Below are 21,098 nucleotides of genomic sequence, written 5' to 3'. Positions count from 1 at the left end.
CTAACGTTACTATCTGTACTTACTGGTGGCACAGACGCTGTTTCTTCCTTTCCTACACTGAAATTACCCTTGCCTAACGATTGCGTCTGAAGCTGGGCTTGTAGCACAGCTATTCTCGCCGTAAGGCGATCGTTCTCCTGTATATTATGAGTACAGCGACTGCAATTAGAAGACATCATGTTAATGTTACTACTTAGCTTCGGCTGTTGAAGGTATTGACGAACCATGTCCAGATAAAGCGTCCGGAGTGAAAAAGTTGAATGAGGGAAAAAAGTTGCGATGGAAAAACTAAAAATATAAACGGTAATTAAAAACAAAAACAAAACAAAAAACGTAAAGTTGTCAGCTAGCAAAGTAAAGTTGGCAGCAAAACGCACAGCAACAAAACGCACAGCAACACGTCTGCTCAGTAACCAGTAGGCACAGTGAACCTATGATCAGGTTGAGAGACTTCATATGCTACAGATGATAGCTCATCTCCTTGGTTGTCATGGAGGTCAACCTCTATACATTAGCTTGTCATAATTGGTTGACCCAAAGCATCACTGCAATAGAGGGCCTGAGAATCCTAGCCTCATTGGTTCCCACTATCGGCCACGAACCAATCATTTCAATAAGAAGTGCTTGCCTCAGCAGATCAGCCTGCTTCCATCTGCATCAAGCAGTGTTCTGACGGGGGTCTGCTCATCTCTGATTATATTCTATGTGACAGAAATCTACTGCTGAAGATTGACGTAATAATTTAAATGCACAATCTGTGAGATTTCCTGCTGTTTCATGTTTTTTATATTTGTATTATTGATATACCGTAGCATAGCCCAAACCAGAGTTGGGGCTGCTGTTGGGTTGAAGTACAGACTCTGGAGAGTGGCTTTAAGGAGAGGGATAAAAAGTATTTTGCTATTTTCTTTTGACAGGTTCTGCCCCCTTGTAGTTGATTAGTTATCCATGATTTATTTTTTGATTTATTTTCACTTAATAAAAGCATAATGGAACATAACAGTGTAACTTCAATATTCTCTTCAATCAGGACCAATTAAACACATTTGGAAAGGGAAGGATTTTTTTTCAAAGATTGTTCTGTATTCAGTAAAGCTAATTAGCAGGTAGTTTTTAACATAAGCCACATTCACTCACACACACACACACACACACACACACACACACACACACACACACACACACACACACACACACACACACACACACACACACACACACAGTACTGACTCACAAAACTCACTCCACACAGAATTGCAGTATGTCGATCCCCCTGGACTATGGATATGAAGTACTGTTAGACTGACCTCACAATAGAGACCCTTTTTATAGACCTAAGTAAATGTCTAGGCTCTATAGTGTTACTGTAGTAACATATTGGGCTTTGCTTCACCCCATGATATGTCAAAACCCAGCTCACACATTATACTAGATGTAATGGGCTTAGGCTGCAGTCTACATTTAGCCGACATGCATATTTCACTGTGTATGAGGCGTCGTAACAGAGAGTTAGAGTGTTGCAATCCCATTGTGATGTCTACTCAGCAGCAATACACTGCGAAGGATGTGACATCACAATCCACCAGGCCACGTCTTGGCAGCGTTCCAAATTCATTTCCGTTTTAATCCGATCAATATGTTCCACAGCCAAACAAAAAGATGGTACGTGCTCAAGAGTCATTTCAAGCTTCAGAGTATAATATACATGAAGACTGGTAGGGTGATGATGATTGGTGGGGGAGGGGAAACTGATATGAATGTATAAATAAATGAATAAATAACAATTGACACTGCAGAAGAACTACCGTGTGAATTGCCTCTGATGCAAGAACAAACCTCAAACAAATTATTCTATTTTTGCTATCGCAGCAGCCCTTGATCTGGTGAAAATTGGATCAGGATTGTTCTTCGGGGGAAATGAGAAATCGTTGTGTACTGTATTGTAGCAGTCGCACCTCTGCTAGCTCCTACCTAGTGCACAACTCCACAGCTAATTAGCCCAGAAACTGAAGGCTTATCTAATTCCATGTACACAAAAGAGGGATGCCTTTGAAAGTGAGCTTTGGGCTGGGATGGGAAACGAGGGGCACTAGAAACACTGCTGGATTCTAGCTCGACCTGGCCAACAGACATTTTTCATCCTGTTGATTAATTGCGTTTAATCATTTTGTTAAGTGAGGCAGCACCTTGAACACTAAATAGTGTATGAATAGGGTAGTGAGTTATGTTGTAAATCTTTTCTAAATACTGTCTAAGTACTGGAGAGAAGGGGAGATTACTGTAATTGGGAAGCCTGCGATTGGCTTGTGATTGGCTGAAATCATATTCTATATCAAGTTGCTATGGGTTATGCTGCTTGGGAGGAAAACGGATTGTGTGTGATTTGGTTATTCCCAAGGTTACAGGAGTGCCTGTCTGTGAATGAAAGTGTGTTTTTTACATGTGGCTTGTGTTCTTGTCATATTCTGTCACATATTGTTAGGGGTCACTGCTCACACAGGCCTGTCGCTGTCCTCCTCTATTACTTCCTGTGTGTGAAACAATTGAGTGTTCTTGAAAGTCAAAATATCAATGTTCCATGCTCATACAGCAGATATAGTTCATACAGTATTGACATATTTTGATTAGCTTAGGGTATATGGATTATTACAGTTTCCACACATCACATTTCAATATCCCACACGCCCAAGGCCTGTTTAGTGCACCACTCTATGTATCCCCCTTATTGACTGTCCCTCTAATGGATCCTCATCTGCTACCTGAATCTGAGGCCTCAGAATGACCCAACACTCACAGACCACAGAGGAAACCACACATCACACCCTTTTGCCCAATTTTAAGAGTAGTACCGTGGAAGGAGGAAATACTCAGACAGAACCCCCTCTGCTCTCAGCCTCTGAGCTCCTCCCTCGCTCTCTCTTTGTATCCCCCCTCCCTCGTCCTCTCTATGCGGGCTGTGGTAGAGGAGGTCACAGGCTCTGAATGCAAATCAGTTCCATGTCCTTCCCCACCAGGCCGCTATGTAGCCTGCTGCGCCCTCAACTCCAATGAAATTTGAATAGCTTTTTAGAATAATGAAAACAAAGCTGACCTAATGTCAGAGACAAACACACACAGGGGCTCTGTTTTCCTCACGTGGAGAATCCCCTGTACTGTATTAGCCGTCAGCCTGCTCGGCGAGAGCACTGTCATTGCATTCCTATTTCCTCCAGACGGTCGGATCGGCCGTTTTACCGTCCATATTTCAGCAGGCGGGGCCACAGAGCTAGGGATGGACGGAGGGAGGGGTATGGGAATGGCACTGTGAACACTGTGAGCCGCTGGAGAAGCACGGTGGGGGCATGATGCTGTGTCTCACACCTCGTCAAACACACAGCACAGTACGGTCATGACACACTAGGGAAATGGAGAAGGACAGCAGACAGCAGCTTGTGTTCAGGCCGCTCCACGCTCACTCAACCGTGGAGAAACAGTGTTGACTGGGAGGAGGGGGACAGGAGCTGAGCTAAATGATCATCTGTGGACCACTGGATTTCACTGAACGCCAGCCCATTACATCATGTGTCAGTCAGTTTGCTGCCCAGCTCCTAATTGGAGCACATGTAAGGGCTGAAATAGATACTCTGTTCCTCTGTTGACCCAGCTACATTTCAACTGCACATATATTCAAATCAAGCTTGTTAAAATTCTTTAGACGTGTTTTTTTCATCGGTGTGGTTGATTATTATGCGTAAGATGTGTTTGTTTATTTTCTCACTCTTTTGGTTGCATGACTGATCCTGGCTGCATCTTCCTGCCAATTTCACTTTATAAATGGTGTTAGAATCAGAGGCCAAACTGCAGAAGAATTCTCCAAGGTAAAATATTCGTAATGAAAATGTATTTGTGCCCTTATTGACCTGTCTAGAAACCGAAAGGAAGGCTTTCACATCTAGTAACACTGTTCTTGCTCAGTAGTATGCAGACAAACGAGGTGTCTACCGTTCTTTACCAACTTGTTGTGCTGCCATCCTTTTCCTGGAAGTGTAACAATAAGTTCATTGGAGTGAGAGTGATGGCTGAGAGATGAGGAAAGTGGCAATGAGGTTGTCCCTTCAAATGAGGCTTGTACCGTGTGTAAATGCTGCAGTATGGTATACGTGTTTATGACGTATGTCCGGTGGAGTATTTGTGACTGTTTCAAGGATGGATGTGTGTATTAAGGTGTTCTTGGCCATTCTCAGACATCTTGTTCAATGTCAAGCCATTGAAGCAGGCGTGTAGGTGCTGTAACTATTTCCTACTCTAAGTGGCTGTCCACGTGGAGCTGACAACTCCGTAGAACTGGCTCTGTCAATTAGCTGTGAGAGAAGGCCCCAGCTACAGCCCCATGCAGCACCACTGCACATGCTGACATCGTCGCTGAACACAAAGACAAACCTGTTTGTTTCTCTCCCCACAGAGCCATGTCTCTGTTAGGAAACAACGCTATCATACCTGCTTGTCGCATCCCAAAATGCACTGCAGAAAATGTCCCAAAGTGCGCTCCAGCACATTACATTTTCTCCTCCAACACGACAAAAAAAACTCCTTTGACAGCACAACAGATCCCAACAAAACACATCCAACAATCATCTCGGATTGAGCCTCCTCTCCCATCAGAGACAGAATTGGGCTTCCAGGAAGCATTACGCCCATGCAAAGTCTTTAACTGAAGTCTGCCACTCTATTTCAAAGGGAGACAGGTTCCATTTCAGCAGAGCTGCTCTCTGTATGCAGCTTAAGCTTTTTAATGGGTATTAGAGCAGGTATGAAATCACTGTGCTCTCCATTAAGCAGTTAGGTGTGGTATTAAAGTGCTGCTGGGAAAGTGCTGACTGGGAAGGGGATAATCTTCCTTCCCCTCCATTTACAGGCTGTCTACCTGTCGTCTCTCACCCCCACCCTCTTACTGGAACTGCCCTTACACCAGGGGGACTGGGGGCGGAAGGGAATCAGGTCAACATTGATCACTCCCCTTATAAAAAAGCACTTGCATATGAGGATTGAGGAAGCACTATAGTAATGACGAGAGAAAGCAGAGAGAGAGCGAGAGAGCAGTGCTGGTGCTCTGGGTGTGTCCCTGTTCCAGCAGCCATTCATCCAGCAGTGCAGAGTGTTGGCCATACGTTTTGCCAATAGATCTGTCTTTGCGGCACAGTGTGACAGAGGCTGTTGTTAGCACCTTATGAGGGAGCCATCAGAAGACAATGGGAGAGATGTAGTTAGCACACTGTGAGACTGATAAAGCTGCTGGCTCACCAACAGAGAGTATACTGTGTCTGTTAGACGAGAGAGTGTATCGCCAACACACAAGGAGAGAGGCCCCACTGGACACAGACGTCTATTCAACATCTATTCCACGTTGGTGCGACTTAATTTCATTGAAATGATTCAACCATTGTGTGCCCAGTAAGGAGTGTGTTAGCATGCATGTTAACATTAGAAGCCTCCTCCCTAAGTTTGTTTTGTTCACTGCTTTAGCACACTCTGCCAACCCGGATGTTTTAGCCGTGTCTGAATCCTGGCTTAGAAAGACCACCAAAAATTCAGACATTTTCATCCCCAATTACAAGATTTTCAGACAAGATAGAACGGCCAAAGGGGGCGGTGTTGCAATCTACTGCAAAGACTGCCTGCAGAGTTCTGTTATACTATCCAGGTCTGTTCCCAAACAATTTGAACTTCTACTTTTAAAAATCCACCTCTCTAAAAACAAGTCTCTCACCGTTGCCGCCTGCTATAGACCACCCTCTGCCCCCAGCTGTGCTCTGGACACTATATGTGAACTGATTGCCCCCCATCTATCTTCAGAGCTCGTGCTGCTAGGCGACCTAAATTTGAACATGCTCAACACCCCAGCCACCCTACAATCTAAGCTTGATGCCCTCAATCTCACACAAATTATAAATGAACCTACCAGGTACCACCCCAATTCCGTAAACACGGGTACCCTCATAGATATCATCCTAACAAACTTGCCCTCCAAATACACCTCTGCTGTTTTCAACCAAGATCTCAGCGATCACTGCCTCATTGCCTGCATCCGTAATGGGTCAGTGGTCAAACGACCTCCACTCATCACTGTCAAACGCTCCCTGAAACACTTCAGCGAGCAGGCCTTTCTAATCGACCTGGCCGGGGTATCCTGGAAGGATATTGATCTCATCCCGTCAGTAGAGGATGCCTGGTCATTTTTTTTAAATGCCTTCCTCACCATCTTGAATAAGCATGCCCCATTCAAGAAATTTAGAACCAGGAACAGATATAGCCCTTGGTTCTCTCCTGACCTGACTGCCCTTAACCAACAGAAAAACATCCTATGGCGTTCTGCATTAGCATCGAACAGCCCCCGTGATATGCAACTTTTCAGGGAAGCCAGAAACCATTATACACAGGCAGTTAGAACAGCCAAGGCTAGCTATTTCAAGCAGAAATTTGCTTCCTGCAACACAAATTCAAAAAAGTTCTGGGACACCGTAAAGTCCATGGAGAATAAGAACACCTCCTCCCAGCTTCCAACCGCTCTGAAGATAGGAAACACTGTCACCACCGACAAATCCACTATAATTGAGAATTTCAATAAGCATTTTTCTACGGCTGGCCATGCTTTCCACCTGGCTACCCCCACCCCGGACAACAGCACTGCCCTCCCCTCTGCTACTCGCCCAAGCCTTCCCCATTTCTCTTTCTCCCAAATACAGTCAGCTGATGTTCTAAATGAGCTGCAAAATCTGGACCCTTACAAATCAGCCGGGCTAGATAATCTGGACCCTTTCTTTCTAAAACTATCTGCTGAAATTGTTGCCACCCCTATTACTAGCCTCTTCAACCTCTCTTTCGTGTCGTCTGAGATCCCCAAAGATTGGAAAGCAGCTGCGGTTATCCCCCTCTTCAAAGGGGGGGACACCCTTGACCCTAACTGCTACAGACCTATATCTATCCTACCCTGCCTTTCTAAGGTCTTCGAAAGCCAAGTCAACAAACAGATTACCGACCATTTCGAATCCCACCACACCTTCTCCGCAATGCAATCCGGTTTCAGAGCTGGTCATGGGTGCACCTCAGCCACGCTCAAGGTCATAAACGATATCGTAACCGCCATCGATAGGAAACAATACTGTGCAGCCGTATTCATTGACCTGGCCAAGGCCTTTGACTCTGTCAATCACCACATCCTCATTGGCAGACTCGACAGCCTTGGTTTCTCTAATGATTGCCTCGCCTGGTTCACCAACTACTTCTCTGATCGAGTTCAGTGTGTCAAATCGGAGGGTCTGTTGTCCGGGCCTCTGGCAGTCTCTATGGGGGTGCCACAGGGTTCAATTCTTGGACCGACTCTCTTCTCTGTTTACATCAATGATGTCGCTCTTGCTGCTGGTGATTCTCTGATCCACCTCTACGCAGACGACACTATTCTGTATACTTCTGGCCCTTCTTTTGACACTGTGTTAACAACCCTCCAGGCGAGCTTCAATGCCATACAACTCTCCTTCCGTGGCCTCCAACTGCTCTTAAATACAAGTAAAACCAAATGCATGCTCTTCAACCGATCGCTGCCTGCTCCTGCCCGCCTGTCCAACATCACTACTTTGGACGGCTCTGACTTAGAATATGTGGACACCTACAAATACCTAGGTGTCTGGTTAGACTGTAAACTCTCCTTCCAGACTCACATCAAACATCTCCAATCCAAAGTCAAATCTAGAATTGGCTTCCTATTCCGCAACAAAGCATCCTTTACTCATGCTGCCAAACATACCCTTGTAAAACTGACCATCCTACCAATCCTCGACTTCGGTGATGTCATTTACAAAATAGCCTCCAAAACCCTACTCAATAAATTGGATGCAGTCTATCACAGTGCCATCCGTTTTGTCACCAAAGCCCCATATACTACCCACCACTGCGACCTGTACACTCTCGTTGGCTGGCCCTCGCTTCATACTCGTCGCCAAACCCACTGGTTCCAGGTCATCTACAAGACCCTGCTAGGTAAAGTCCCCCCTTATCTCAGCTCGCTGGTCACCATAGCAGCACCTACCTGTAGCACGCGCTCCAGCAGGTATATCTCTCTAGTCACCCCCAAAACCAATTCTTCCTTTGGACGCCTCTCCTTCCAGTTCTCTGCTGCCAATGACTGGAACGAACTACAAAAATCTCTGAAACTGGAAACACCTATCTCCCTCACTAGCTTTAAGCACCAGCTGTCAGAGCAGCTCATAGATTACTGCACCTGTATATAACCCATCTACAATTTAGCCCAAACAACTACCTCTTTACCTACTGTATTTATTTATTAATTTATTTTGCTCCTTTGCACCCCATTATTCCTGTCTCTACTTTGCACTTTCTTCCACTGCAAACCAACCATTCCATTGTTTTTTAGTTTTTATTTTACTTGCTGTGTTGTACTCACTTCGCCTCCATGGCCTTTTATATTTTTATTTATTTATACATATATTTGTTTGCCTTCACCTCCCTTATCTCACCTCACTTGCTCACATTGTATATAGACTTATTTTTTTTCACTGTATTATTGACTATATGTTTGTTTTACTCCATGTGTAACTATGTGTTGTTGTATGTGTCGAACTGCTTTGCTTTATCTTGGCCAGGTCGCAATTGTAAATGAGAACGTGTTCTCAATTTGCCTACCTGGTTAAATAAAGGTTAAATAAAAATAAAATAAATAAAAATAAAGGGAGAGTGTGTTGTTAGCATAGCTAGCATGCCAGGTGGCACTATGTTATTAGCACACTGTTTGTGTGTGTGGACAGGCTAGCGTGCTAAATGCTAACAGTGATTGAGAGGAACGATAAAAGCTGTGTAGTGATTGGGCTGGCCATGTAGCGCTCCGCTGACAGATGGAGACAATAAACAAATGAACAGGATCCATATTGGCCAGGCTTACAGAGAGCGGCGTTATTGTCTTTCCCCTATGGAGCGTTTAACTGCCGTCACCATTAAAACGGAATGTGGACCTCTGTGACCTTGGCATAGGGGAGCCCTGTCAGACGTCCTCACATGGCTGCGTAAATACTGAACCACCACTCCCTGGTCGGCTTCTTGTATGGTTACACTGGAGGAGGGAGAGACACTCATCATGTGCATTAACATCGCTGGAGTGTGCGTGTGTGTCCCTGGTCATCCCCTCCAGTGTATTTGTGTATAGTGGCAGACCAGTCCCCATGGACGTGGTGTAGAGGGCCCAGATACCCTGTAGCCTGAGGGCTGCAGCGCTGGGCTAAGGGGCTAAGTGGGCACATGCTTCATGATGGGTTGGCATTCCCTTGTCTGCCTTCTGACGGCAAAGAATGATGGCTTGATTCTCTTCATTGATTTTCCTCTACAAAGCACTAACGTGTAGGGAATAAATGGGAAGAGAAAAACAATGAGATGTTCTCTGGGGTCGTTGACCAGGCAGCTCTTGGCTAGGTACTGTGCAGGGGAACAGGCTAGTTGTCTCCACAGGACAAGCTCTATCTGTAATTCTCTCTTACTTTTGGCTTTCGGTTGTTTCGGAGACTTTTGAAAATTAGATAGAGGTTGCTCTTCCTGCTTCTCCTCTTGTTTTCTTGTTCACTTTTTAGTTTTTGCTTTTTCAGCAAAGTGCAATCTTTTTGAATTTTCTCTTTTCTCTTTTCCCTCCCTTTTTTCTGAACCTTAGGTCCGCTCACAAAAAAACACGATGAGTCTACAATGAACAAACCGAGGGATGAAGGTATTTTTGTTGCATGTTTTACCCTTTTGTTGTCTTTTTCAAACTTTTGGAGGGGATGGTTCAATTGAATAACAAACTGATATTAGTTTGTGTCTAAGTGTAATCACTTATTCTTTTTCTCTGTAATTGTAATCGTCTCACAATAATATAATACGTCTAATAATATACACAATTATATATTATTTTATACCATATACTTAAAACTAGCTTCACTAGTTAATGATGTGAAGTAGACTGATATAGACTCTCACTCTCAGTCTCTCTCACACACACACACACACACACCTCAATTGTTCCACACACCCTTGCCACAGAGCAGTTTTCTCCTTTTTCGCTATATGGTTAATCAACCAATAAACAGAATTTGATTTGCATAGAATGTTTTACAAAGTTTGACTGTATTCTGTCTTGCGCCAGTGAATATTTAACCTTGTGTAATATTCTTTACCTTCATCATTTGGATTGGGTCATTCGATTGATCCACTTTACCATTTCTTTATTAAGTTATTTGTTGGGGTATAGGTGAGGATTTTTACAGTAAACGCATTATAGTTTGGGTGGGTGGTGGTGGTGGGGGGCTTGTAGGCTGTCATTTGAATGGATTCCAAGCAGTGGAGCTTGCTAACTGACATGCATTACACATGCAAATACCCAGGTAATCAGTTGTTAAAACTAGCCAGGAAAAGATGCATTGACTTTATGTAATCAAGAGGTTTGAAAGATCAAACTGTTACCATAGGGTTTTGTGTGTGCGTGCATCTTTGTGTGTGCATCCGATCAGGTGTTTGTGTGTCTGATTTGTATATATGTGCGTGTGATGATGTGGGCGTGCATGTGTTAGAGTGTGTATGCTGTTTACGTGTTAAGTTGTCCCATTCTGCCGTCTCTAATTGCTATGGTTTAAAAGGAGACAGAGCTTGCTAATCCTTTTGGAGAGGGAGAGAGGGAGATAGGGAGATAGGGAGAGAGAGAGAATATTTTAGGGGCTGTTTTGAAGCAGGCAGGACAGTGAGGGCATTGTTGGCCCTGTAGGCCTGGGATTCAGGCTGAGTGAGACTGCTCCTGTCATCTCCCCATCTGGACACAGCCTCATCCCCAACTGTCACTGCAAGGTTAGAGAGGAAAATGATACACACGATCTCACACTCAAATGCACTCTTATCATGCACTAACACATGCACTCTTATCATGCACTAACACATGCACTCTTATCATGCACTAACACATGCACTCTTATCATGCGTGAAAACACACACATATGACTTCCAAGCACTCTCACATACACATGAATCCAGACACTCAATCACACTTCATCACTTTTTTTCACACACACATCCTACAGCAACACACACTCCATCACATACAAACATGGGCAGCAAAACCCACACAAACATAGGCAAGTGGGAAGTCTTGACAAACCCCTGGTCCCCTTGCTCCTAAGGATGAACCAGTCTGACTGGGTCAGTCCAGACCACTGCTGTCATGTGAGAGACGGAATCTAAAACAAAAATCCAGAAAATCACATTGCATGATTTTTAAGTAATTCATTTGCATTTTATTGCATGACATAAGTATTTGATACATCAGAAAAGCAGAACTTAATATTTGGTACAGAAACCTTTGTTTGCAATTACAGAGATCATACGTTTCCTGTAGTTCTTGACCAGGTTTGCACACACTGCAGCAGAGATTTTGGCCCTCTCCTCCATACAGACCTTCTCCAGATCCTTCAGGTTTCGGGGCTGTCGCTGGGCAATACGGACTTTCAGCTCCCTCCAAAGATTTTCTATTGGGTTCAGGTCTGGAGACTGGCTAGGCCACTCCAGGACCTTGAGATGCTTCTTACGGAGCCACTCCTTAGTTGCCCTGACTGTGTGTTTTGGGTCGTTGTCATGCTGGAAGACCCAGCCACGACCCATCTTCAATGCTCTTACTGAGGGAAGGAGGTTGTTGGCCAAGATCTCGTGATACATGGCCCCATCCATCCTCCCCTCAATACGGTGCAGTCGTCCTGTCCCCTTTGCAGAAAAGCATCCCCAAAGAATGATGTTTCCACCTCCATGCTTCACGGTTGGGATGGTGTTCTTGGGGTTGTACTCATCCTTCTTCTTCCTCCAAACACGGCGAGTGGAGTTTAGACCAAAAAGCTCTATTTTTGTCTCATCAGGCCACATGACCTTCTCCCATTCCTCCTCTGGATCATCCAGATGGTCATTGGCAAAATTCAGACGGGCCTGGACATGCGCTGGCTTGAGCAGGGGGACCTTGCGTGCGCTGCAGGATTTTAATCTATGACGGTGTAGTGTGTTACTAATGGTTTACTTTGAGACTGTGGTCCCAGCTCTCTTCAGGTCATTGACCAGGTCCTGCCGTGTAGTTCTGGGCTGATCCCTCACCTTCCTCATGATCATTGATGCCCCACGAGGGGAGATCTTGCATGGAACCCCAGACCGAGGGTGATTGACCGTCATCTTGAACTTCTTCCATTTTCTAATAATTGCGCCAACAGTTGTTGCCTTCTCACCAAGCTGCTTGCCTATTGTCCTGTAGCCCATCCCAGCCTTGTGCAGGTCTACAATTATATCCCTGATGTCCTTACACATCTCTCTGGTCTTGGCCATTGTGGAGAGGTAGGAGTCCGTTTGATTGAGTGTGTGGACAGGTGTCTTTTATACAGGTAACGAGTTCAAACAGGTGCAGTTAATACAGGTAATGAGTGGAGAACAGGGCTTCTTAAAGAAAAACTAACAGGTCTGTGAGAGCCGGATTTCTTACTGGTTGGTAGGTGATCAAATACTTATGTCATGCAATAAAATGCAAATGAATTACTTAAAAATCATACAATGTGATTTTCTGGATTTTTGTTTTAGATTCCGTCTCTCACAGTTGAAGTGTACCTATGATAAAAATGACAGACTTCTACATGCTTTGTAAGTAGGAAAACCTGCAAAATCGTCAGTGTATCAAATACTTGTTCTCCCCATTGTACATGCAATCAACTTCAAACGCACATGTACAGTGCATTCGGAAAGTATTCAGACCCCTTGACTTTTTCCACATTTTGTTACGTTACAGCCTTATTCTAAAATGTATTAAATTGTTTGTTTTCTCGTCATCAATCTACACACAATACCCCATAATGACAAAGCAAAAACATTTTTTTTTTACATTTACATAAGGATTCAGTACTTTGTTGAAGCACCTTTGGCAGTGATTATAGCTTTGACTCTTCTTGGGTATGACGCTACAAGCTTGGAACACCTGTATTTAGGGAGTTTCTTCCATTCTTCTCTGCAGATCCTCTCAAGCTCTTGCAGGTTGGATGGGGAGCGTTGCTGCACAGCTATTTTCAGGTCTCTCCAGAGATGTTTGATCGGGTTCAAGTCCGGGCTCTGGCTGAGCCACAAAAGGACATTCATGACCACAGCCACGACTCCTGCGTTGTCGTGGCTGTGGGCTTAGAGTTGTTGTCCTGTTGGAAGGTGAACCTTCGCACCAGTCATCAGACCAGATAATCTTGTTTCTCATGGTCTGAGAGTCCTTTAGGTGGTGCCTTTTGGCCAAATCCAAGCGGGCTGTCATATGCCTTTTACTGAGGAGTGGCTTCCGTCTGGCCACTCTACCATAAAGGCCTGATTGGTGGAGTGCTGCAGAGACGGTTGTCCTTTTGGAAGGTTTTCCCATCTCCACAGAGGAACTCTGGAGCTCTGTCAGCGTGACCATCAGGTTCTTGGTCACCTCCCTGACCAAGGCCCTTCTCCCCCAATTGCTGTGTTTGGCCAGGCGGCCAGCACTAGGAAGAGTCTTGGTGGTTCTAAACTTTTTCCATTTAAGAATGATGGAGTCCACTGTGTTCTTGGGGACCTTTAATGCTGCAGAAAATTTAGGGTAACCTTCCCCAGATCTTTACATCGATACAATCCTGTCTCGAAGCTCTATGGACTATTCCTTCAACCTTATATAGGTGTGTGCCTTTCCAAATCATGTACAATCAGTTAGATGTAACACAGTTGGACTCCAATCAAGTTGTAGAAACATCTCAAGGATGATCAATGAAGACAGGATGCACCTGCACCTATTTCTGTTTTTTATTCTTAAATGTTCTGAAAAAAAAAAAAAAAATGGTTTTTGTTTTGTCATTATGGGGTATTGTGTGTAGATTGATGAGGAAAATAATGTATTTAACCCATTTTAGAATGAGGCTGTATCGTAACAACATGTGGAAGAAGTCCAGGGATCTGAATAATTTCAGAATGCACATTCTTGATACACATGGGAAACTGTTGAGTGTGAAAAAACCATCAGTGTTGCAGTTCTTGACACACTCAAACCGGTGCGCCTGGTACCTACTACCATACCCCATTTAAAGGCACTTAAATCGTTTGTCTTGCCCATTCACTCTCTGAATGGCACACATACACAATCCATGTTGCTATTGTCTCAAGGAAAATCCTTCTTTAACCTGTCTCCTCCCCTTCATCTACACTGATTGAAGTGGATTTAACAAGTGACATCTATAAGGGATCATAGCTTTCACCTGGATTCACCTGGTCAGTCTATGTCATGGAAAGAGCAGTTCCTAATGTTTTGTACAGTCAGTGTACTTTAATTTAGCTCTTATTCACACAGAGATAATTGAATGCTTTATGTGGGTATACAATGAGATATATTGTCTTGCATCCTTTGGAGGTCACACATACACACAACAGTCATACAACGACAGTCTCAGAGACAAAGGGCTCGGTTCAATCCTGATCGCAGAAGTTCAGCGCTGTAGGGCGAATGTCATTTAAAGGCAATGTGCGCGGAGACGGTGTTCACAGTAAACTATGCTTTACATTTCAATCGCGCCATGAATGCTGAACTTCCGTGAAACGGGAAACGTATTTCCTGCTCCAGGTATTCCAAGTGTCCTAGCTCTGCTCTAGATGAGCGCCAGTCCTGTGTGTGTGTGTGTGTGTGTGTGTGTGTGTGTGTGTGTGTGTGTGTGTGTGTGTGTGTGTGTGTGTGTGTGTGTGTGTGTGTGTGTGTGTGTGTGTGTGTGTGTGTGTGTGTGTGTGTGTGTGTGTGTCATTTGTCATGTGCAAGTGGAGTGTGACTGCCTGGTGACAGAGAGGAGAGCTGATCCATTAGCCAGGCATCACACCCAGGGCTCTGCTGGCCTGGTAATGCTGGGATAATTGAACTTGTTTACATCTCCTCTGGGAAATCACCAGAGGCTCACAACACACTGGAGAGAGGGGGAAAGGGAATGGAGGGTGGGAGAGTGTGTGTGAACTCCTCCATTGCTGAGTGTGTGCATATGCAATGTTGGTTGCATAAGTGTGAATGTCGGAGAGATGGGAAAAGAGTGCGTGTGTGTGTGTCAGGGCTTTAATGTATTGTGTGTGAATGTTCATATCTCTCGAGTGCACTGTATGTTCTATAAAAGGTGACTGCATGTGTGCGTATTGATACATTGTACATTGTTGCAGTGGTGTGTGAGTGATGCGTTCTGGTGCATGTGTAACCTGAGATTCAGGTTGTGATGCAGGCGGGTGTGCAAATACGTGAGTAGAATTTATTACCACGGCAACAGGCTCCGAGTGAGTCAATGCAATGGAATGGCTGGTGCGGTTCTATTAGAGAGAGAGGAGGCAGTTTCCATAGCGACTCAGCATCGCAGCTGCCTGCCTGTGTCTCTGTGTGTCTCTGTGTGTCAGTGTGTGCGCGTTTGTGCATTTTCCTACATGCATCTCTGTGTCCGTGAAGAGACCTTGCCATGTACAACTTTGTAACGGTTTGTTTAATCTCATCCCATCCCACCATTACTCTTTCTCCTTCTCTTGCTCACTCCCTCTCTCTCTGTCTCTGTTCAGGGGCCATGTATCTTTCTTTCTATCTCTCCTCTTCTCTTCTCTCTCTCGCTCTCCTTCCTGTCTCTTTTCCCATCGTTCTCTAAGTTACAGTATGTATTTTCTCATCTCTCTCTCTCTCTCTCTATTTTCCCATCTTTCTCCCTCTGTCTCTTTCCCATCTCCTTCCAGAAAGTCATCAGGGTAAACAGATGCTGTGGCTGTTATTTATGTTTCCACTTGGTCTGGCTCTCATATGAATTATCCACAGGGCAGACGCTAGGCTAACTGGGAACCACTGGCAGCTCTGCCTTCTTAAAGACACGCAGACCGTACCACAGTACCTCACAGAGAGGGGGGACCCAGAAAACCCCAGATCGTACCATTATACTGCAGTAGGAGAGACAGTGGCAGACTGTACCATAACTAACCAGAGGGGACAGTGAGAGTTACAGACTGTACCATAATACCACAGAGAGAGGGGACGCAGGGAAACGTACAGATAGGACCACGACACTACAAGAGGGGACAGAAAAATACAGACTGCCATGACAACACTAAGACGATGTTCCAATATCTAAAATGGCTAACCATTGATAAGAGACAATACTGGATAGGTTCCAACCTTATAGCTTTCAACCTATAATGTCACCTCAGTTCAGTATGAAGAGCAGGAATGAGGAGAAGAAGTGTATGTTTCAGACTTTGGGGATATAGTTAAAGATGAGGGAGATCAAAAGGCACGTACAGATGTAGGATCTTCATTTGTGCCAGTTTGCTACATCAGGTAAATAATCCTGCAGCAACAGGGAATGTGTATTATTATGTTGATTATAATGAATGAACATTATTTGTAGGGGTTGATACATTTTTCCTTTAGGGCCAGTGGAAATTAAACTTTAGAAGCCTTTTTACACCTGTGCAGGAAAAATCTCAGCAACGAAAGAGTGATCCAGTTAAGATCCTACATCTGTATGCAGAAGGGGATATATGATTTTTTGTGAATGGCTCTGTGGACATTCCTGTGGATTGTTTTTTTGTAGATAGACCAAAAGTTGTCATCTCTTTCTCAGAATCTAAAGTGTTTCTACTCTCTTTCTCATCTTTTGTGTTTGTGCATACTTCTGTGTATGTCCATATCCCGCTCTTCGCCACAGATATCCGTGACCGTCGGAAGAAGCCGGTGATGCTGTTCATCCATGGCGGCTCCTACATGGAGGGGGCGGGAAACATGTTCGACGCCAGCATCCTCGCAGCCTACGGCAACGTCATCGTGGTCACCATGAACTACCGTCTGGGCGTGCTCGGTGAGTCTGTCTGTCTGCATACTATGACATCACTTCCTGCTTGCACCATCAGGTCCCAGAACTCTTATTCTATGGTTTCAATCTCCTTAATTAGATGCCTTACAATTATACAGAACGAGGCACTTTTCCTAATGATGTGAACTGACCAGGAAGATATCTGGGTCCTAGTTATAGTCTACAGCTAGGTCCTGGAGTTGGTCCTGATCACATGACCAGAACAGTAGAACTGGCCCTAGCTGCACCATGTGATCTGAGTTTTGTGTGCTCTGCCCTGTCCCTGTGTACAGACTCTGAGCCAGTGGATAGGAGTTTAGTCAGCTGCTTTGAGGGGCTGACTGCCTGTTTGTTTCTACAGCTGTTTGTTTGTGTACTGTACACCACAGAGCATCCACAGTCTCCATTGTGGTTGCCAGGTTGGGTAATGGGATCTGGTTTATTGTATCAAGCCTGTCTCAACACATCAGAGTATTCATAAAGAGAGAAATGGGAGTATTTTAGGATACAGTCCAAGCTTTACCACTAGTGTAAACACAGTGGAATGTGATCCACACAGTCATTGACAGACGGGGCCAGCCAGTAGAGGGAACATACTGAGAGTTTGAGGTACACCTGGCAGCAGCTCTGTCCTGCCTGCTAGATTTGGGCCTGCCTGTTTTGTGGTGCATGTTTCATGTGCTGTTATGCTTTTCTACATCTGTCTGACAAACTGGAAACATTAGCGAGTGGAGCGTGAGAACAATCCGCCGTGTGAACTTAAGTTTCCTTAATGCACGATCTAATCCTTGCTCTGCATGCCTCTAATTCACTGATCCAAACAGTCCTCAATGGAGTCCATGTTTGCATCATTCCCAAGCCAAATAGTAGTCTTTGTCTGTGTGATTTACATACTGTATGTGTGCTGTGTGTAGTTTACCCGTGTGTAGTGTACAGTATTTATGCACCACACACACAGTGACATACAGAGGTAGTTGAGAGATCCTGCTGAGCGATGCAGAGAGATGATGCAGTGCCCTCGATTCCTCTAACATGGTTGAACATTTTGGTACGTAGGCGAGTAGACTAACCTCTCTCTCGCTCTCTCTCTCTCTCTCTATTTCCTCTTTCTCGCTCCCTCTGTTCTGCTTTTAATGGGTTACTCTACTGTACTGAAGGGATTATGTGTGTGTGTGTTTGTTTGTGTGTGTGTTAGGGAGTTTGTATGTGTGTGTGTACGTGCATGTGGGTGTGTCCGTACATGTAAGTGTGTGTGTGTGTGTGTGTGTGTGTTTGTATGTGTTTGCATACGTGTGTGTATGTTTGAATATGTAACAGTACAATGTGCCATCCATCCTCACCACCTCTCTCAATGGACAAAAACGTTTTTGGCCTGAAAAGAGAAAGACAACTGCTCCACATTTCTACAATAGGTTTAGCACATAATCACATAGTATTATCCTATACTTATGCACACGCACACTCACATATGCCAACCTTATTTCAGCCTGTGCCTTTAACAGAGAGATGGGGGTAGGGAGGGAGGGGACGACAGAGAAGGGGGATAGAGACAGATGAGAGAGGGAGAAACAGAGAGAGACATAGCTAAAGAGAGGAAAGGAGCAACAGAAGGGGGAGATGGGAACAATCTAAAAATAAACCATCAGAAGTGCTTTTTAAATCTGCAGCGAAGCAAAAAAAATTCATTCAAACAAATGTAATGCAATGTGGCCACAGCACACACACACACACATATATATATAGGCTTACACACATCTCTATATACTCACATACAATTACATAAGGGGTTTCTCTTTTTTTAACGTTTGGTGGATGTTAAGTTAATTCATGATATGCTTGTGATTTGTGAAAGGGGAGAATATGTCTAAAAGAAAATCCTAAATGTCTGCCATGTACAGTCCAGGAGTGTTAAGCATGGTGAAGTTAGGAGTGTGTATACTAGTACCTACCTACAGTAGAGCTCCACCCCAACGCTGCTGCCTGCTCACCTTGCCCCTACCTTCCTCGTGGCTGCTCCAGGCCCATGCAGCCTCCTGATTTGTGCTGCAAAGCCATCTGTTCTGACTAATTAACTAATTAACTAATTAATGAACTCTGGGAAAGGGCCCACCGTCACTGGGCTGTGGGAGAGAGGCTTTCTCACATCAAGAAGAGAGATGAAACACTCCGCTCTCCTTCTTCTCCTTCTTCTTCTCCTTCTTTTTCTCCTTCTTCTTCTCCTTCTTCTTCTCCTTCTTCTTCTCCTTCCTCCTTCTCCTTCCTCCTTTTCCTTCTTCTCCTTCTTCTCCTTCTTCTCTTTCTCCTTCTTCTGAGTAGAATTCTACTCCTTCTTCTTCTTCTTCTTCTTCTCCTTCTTCTTCTTCTCCTTCTCCTTCTCTTCCTTCTTCTTCTTCTTCTCCTTCTCCTTCCTCCTTCTTCTCCTTCTTCTTGTTCTTCTCCTTCTTCTTCTCCTTCTCCTTCTTCTCCTTCTTGTTCTTCTCCTTCTCCTTCTCCTTCTTCTCCTTCTTCTTCCTCTTCCTCCTCATTCTTCTTCTTCTTTTTGTTCATCTCGTCCCCGTTCTCTCCATCAGATCAGTCCCATCTGATTGACAGAATCGGATGACTCTTAATGAGTTAATCTCATGTGTTTGTTTCTCTCCCTCTGCAACCAACAAACACCAAATCACAGAATTATAATTCCCAGCGCTCTCCTGATGCACCCAATGAGTTATTTTAGAGTTATTAATACTTCAGCATACATTCTATTGGTTTGGATGTACAGTATAATTACAACCCTGGCTCAGACTGAATAAATAGAGCCAGTATTGGGATTTGAGTATTATGAGAAATAACATGTTCCCGGTTATAATGAGGCGATCATATGGTTATTGTTGCATGGGGCTGACAGGAGAGAGTGAATTTGCCTGCACAAATTAACCGAGTGGAGGAAGCATGAAATGAAAAGAGAAAGGGTTGTAATGTGACTGTATGGAATCATAATTTAGATGGTCAAACGACACACTAGAATAGAATATACCACAACCCAATACTGCATACCACAACAGGATAACATTGTAGAGAGCACAACAGCCCAATAGCAGAATACAGTGCCATAGTGGTTTCTATAAAACCCACAGATACTGATGAAGGCCATGGTGGATACAGTTGATCTCAAAGGTTACCTTACAATGCACAATGAGCAATTTCACTTATGAGTCCAATTTTACGCTGTTGGACACAGGCTCGTGTTTACAACAATATTAAAAAGAACAAACCGTCCGTGAACAGTTTAGTCTGAAAACACAGCACTTCTCTTTGAGCACAGCCTCATCTGTGGAGGACAAACAGCTTACAGTAATACTCCATCTGTAAAGAACAAACACAGGAAATTTGACGTGTACATCTGTGGATTTACCTCCATTAAGGGATTTTATACACAACTTGACCCCACTTCCATAGCTTTGAAGGCTGCCTCTTTATTTCCCTGTGTTTGTCCCTCTGTCTCTATAATTCTGTTTTGTCTATGTATCTCTCCTAGTCTTCTTACTATATATCGGTCTCTCTCTCTTATTGGCCTTGTATCTATGATGGGTTGGTTCCCTCCCCGTGATGCACAGAGATGTGTTTGGACAATGTAAAGTCCCTTCCGTGATCTTCATCCCATCTGTCCATCACTCTTCATCTTCCACGTATCATTTGATTAATGCCCTGAATCTATATGCTTCCTTTGTATCCATCGTCTTTCACCTCTCCTTTTTCTTTCCATTCCATACCCCCCTTCCTCCTCTCCTCTCTGGGTAGAGCTCTATTCACCTACCCATGTATTCATATAGCCGTTTGTTCGGTTACTTCCTGATAATTGTCCTGTTCGTATCTGAGACACTGGATATGTAGGGCCTATTCCCTCACACTGCAGACTAGCTAGGCTGGACACACACACACATACAAGTAGTTGATGTAGAGTTTGGTCTGTCAAACTGTATTTCACACCTCGTGTGTGTGTGTGTGTGTGTGTGTGTGTGTGTGTGTGTGTGTGTGTGTGTGTGTGTGTGTGTGTGTGTGTGTGTGTGTGTGTGTGTGTGTGTGTGTGTGTGTGTGTGTGTGTGTGTGTGTGTGTGTGTGTACCTAGGCTTGTTGTGATCCTAGGGATTGTGTATTGGGCTATATGAATGTGTATTATTATTATTTGTTTATGTAACCAGATAGGCCACTTGAGAAGAAGTTCAAATTAACAACTGCGAC

General features: G+C 44.3%; 1 protein-coding gene across 2 annotated transcripts in view; it reads left to right on the top strand.

Annotated features, from left to right (window-relative positions):
* Positions 1-21,098, top strand: part of LOC139537153 (neuroligin-2-like) — an 83,888-nt gene that overhangs the window by 36,619 nt on the left and 26,171 nt on the right. The window contains exons 3-4 of one of the 2 annotated variants that reach the window (XM_071338117.1): positions 9,689-9,742; positions 16,734-16,883. In XM_071338117.1, coding sequence (XP_071194218.1) covers positions 9,689-9,742; positions 16,734-16,883 — 204 coding nt within the window. The remainder of the gene's footprint in view (positions 1-9,688; positions 9,743-16,733; positions 16,884-21,098) is intronic. The other variant, XM_071338118.1, reaches the window with a different exon arrangement.

Source organism: Salvelinus alpinus, chromosome 13 (assembly GCF_045679555.1).
Source record: "Salvelinus alpinus chromosome 13, SLU_Salpinus.1, whole genome shotgun sequence".
Taxonomy (NCBI): domain Eukaryota; kingdom Metazoa; phylum Chordata; class Actinopteri; order Salmoniformes; family Salmonidae; genus Salvelinus; species Salvelinus alpinus.
This window is presented reverse-complemented; position numbering and strand designations above follow the sequence as displayed.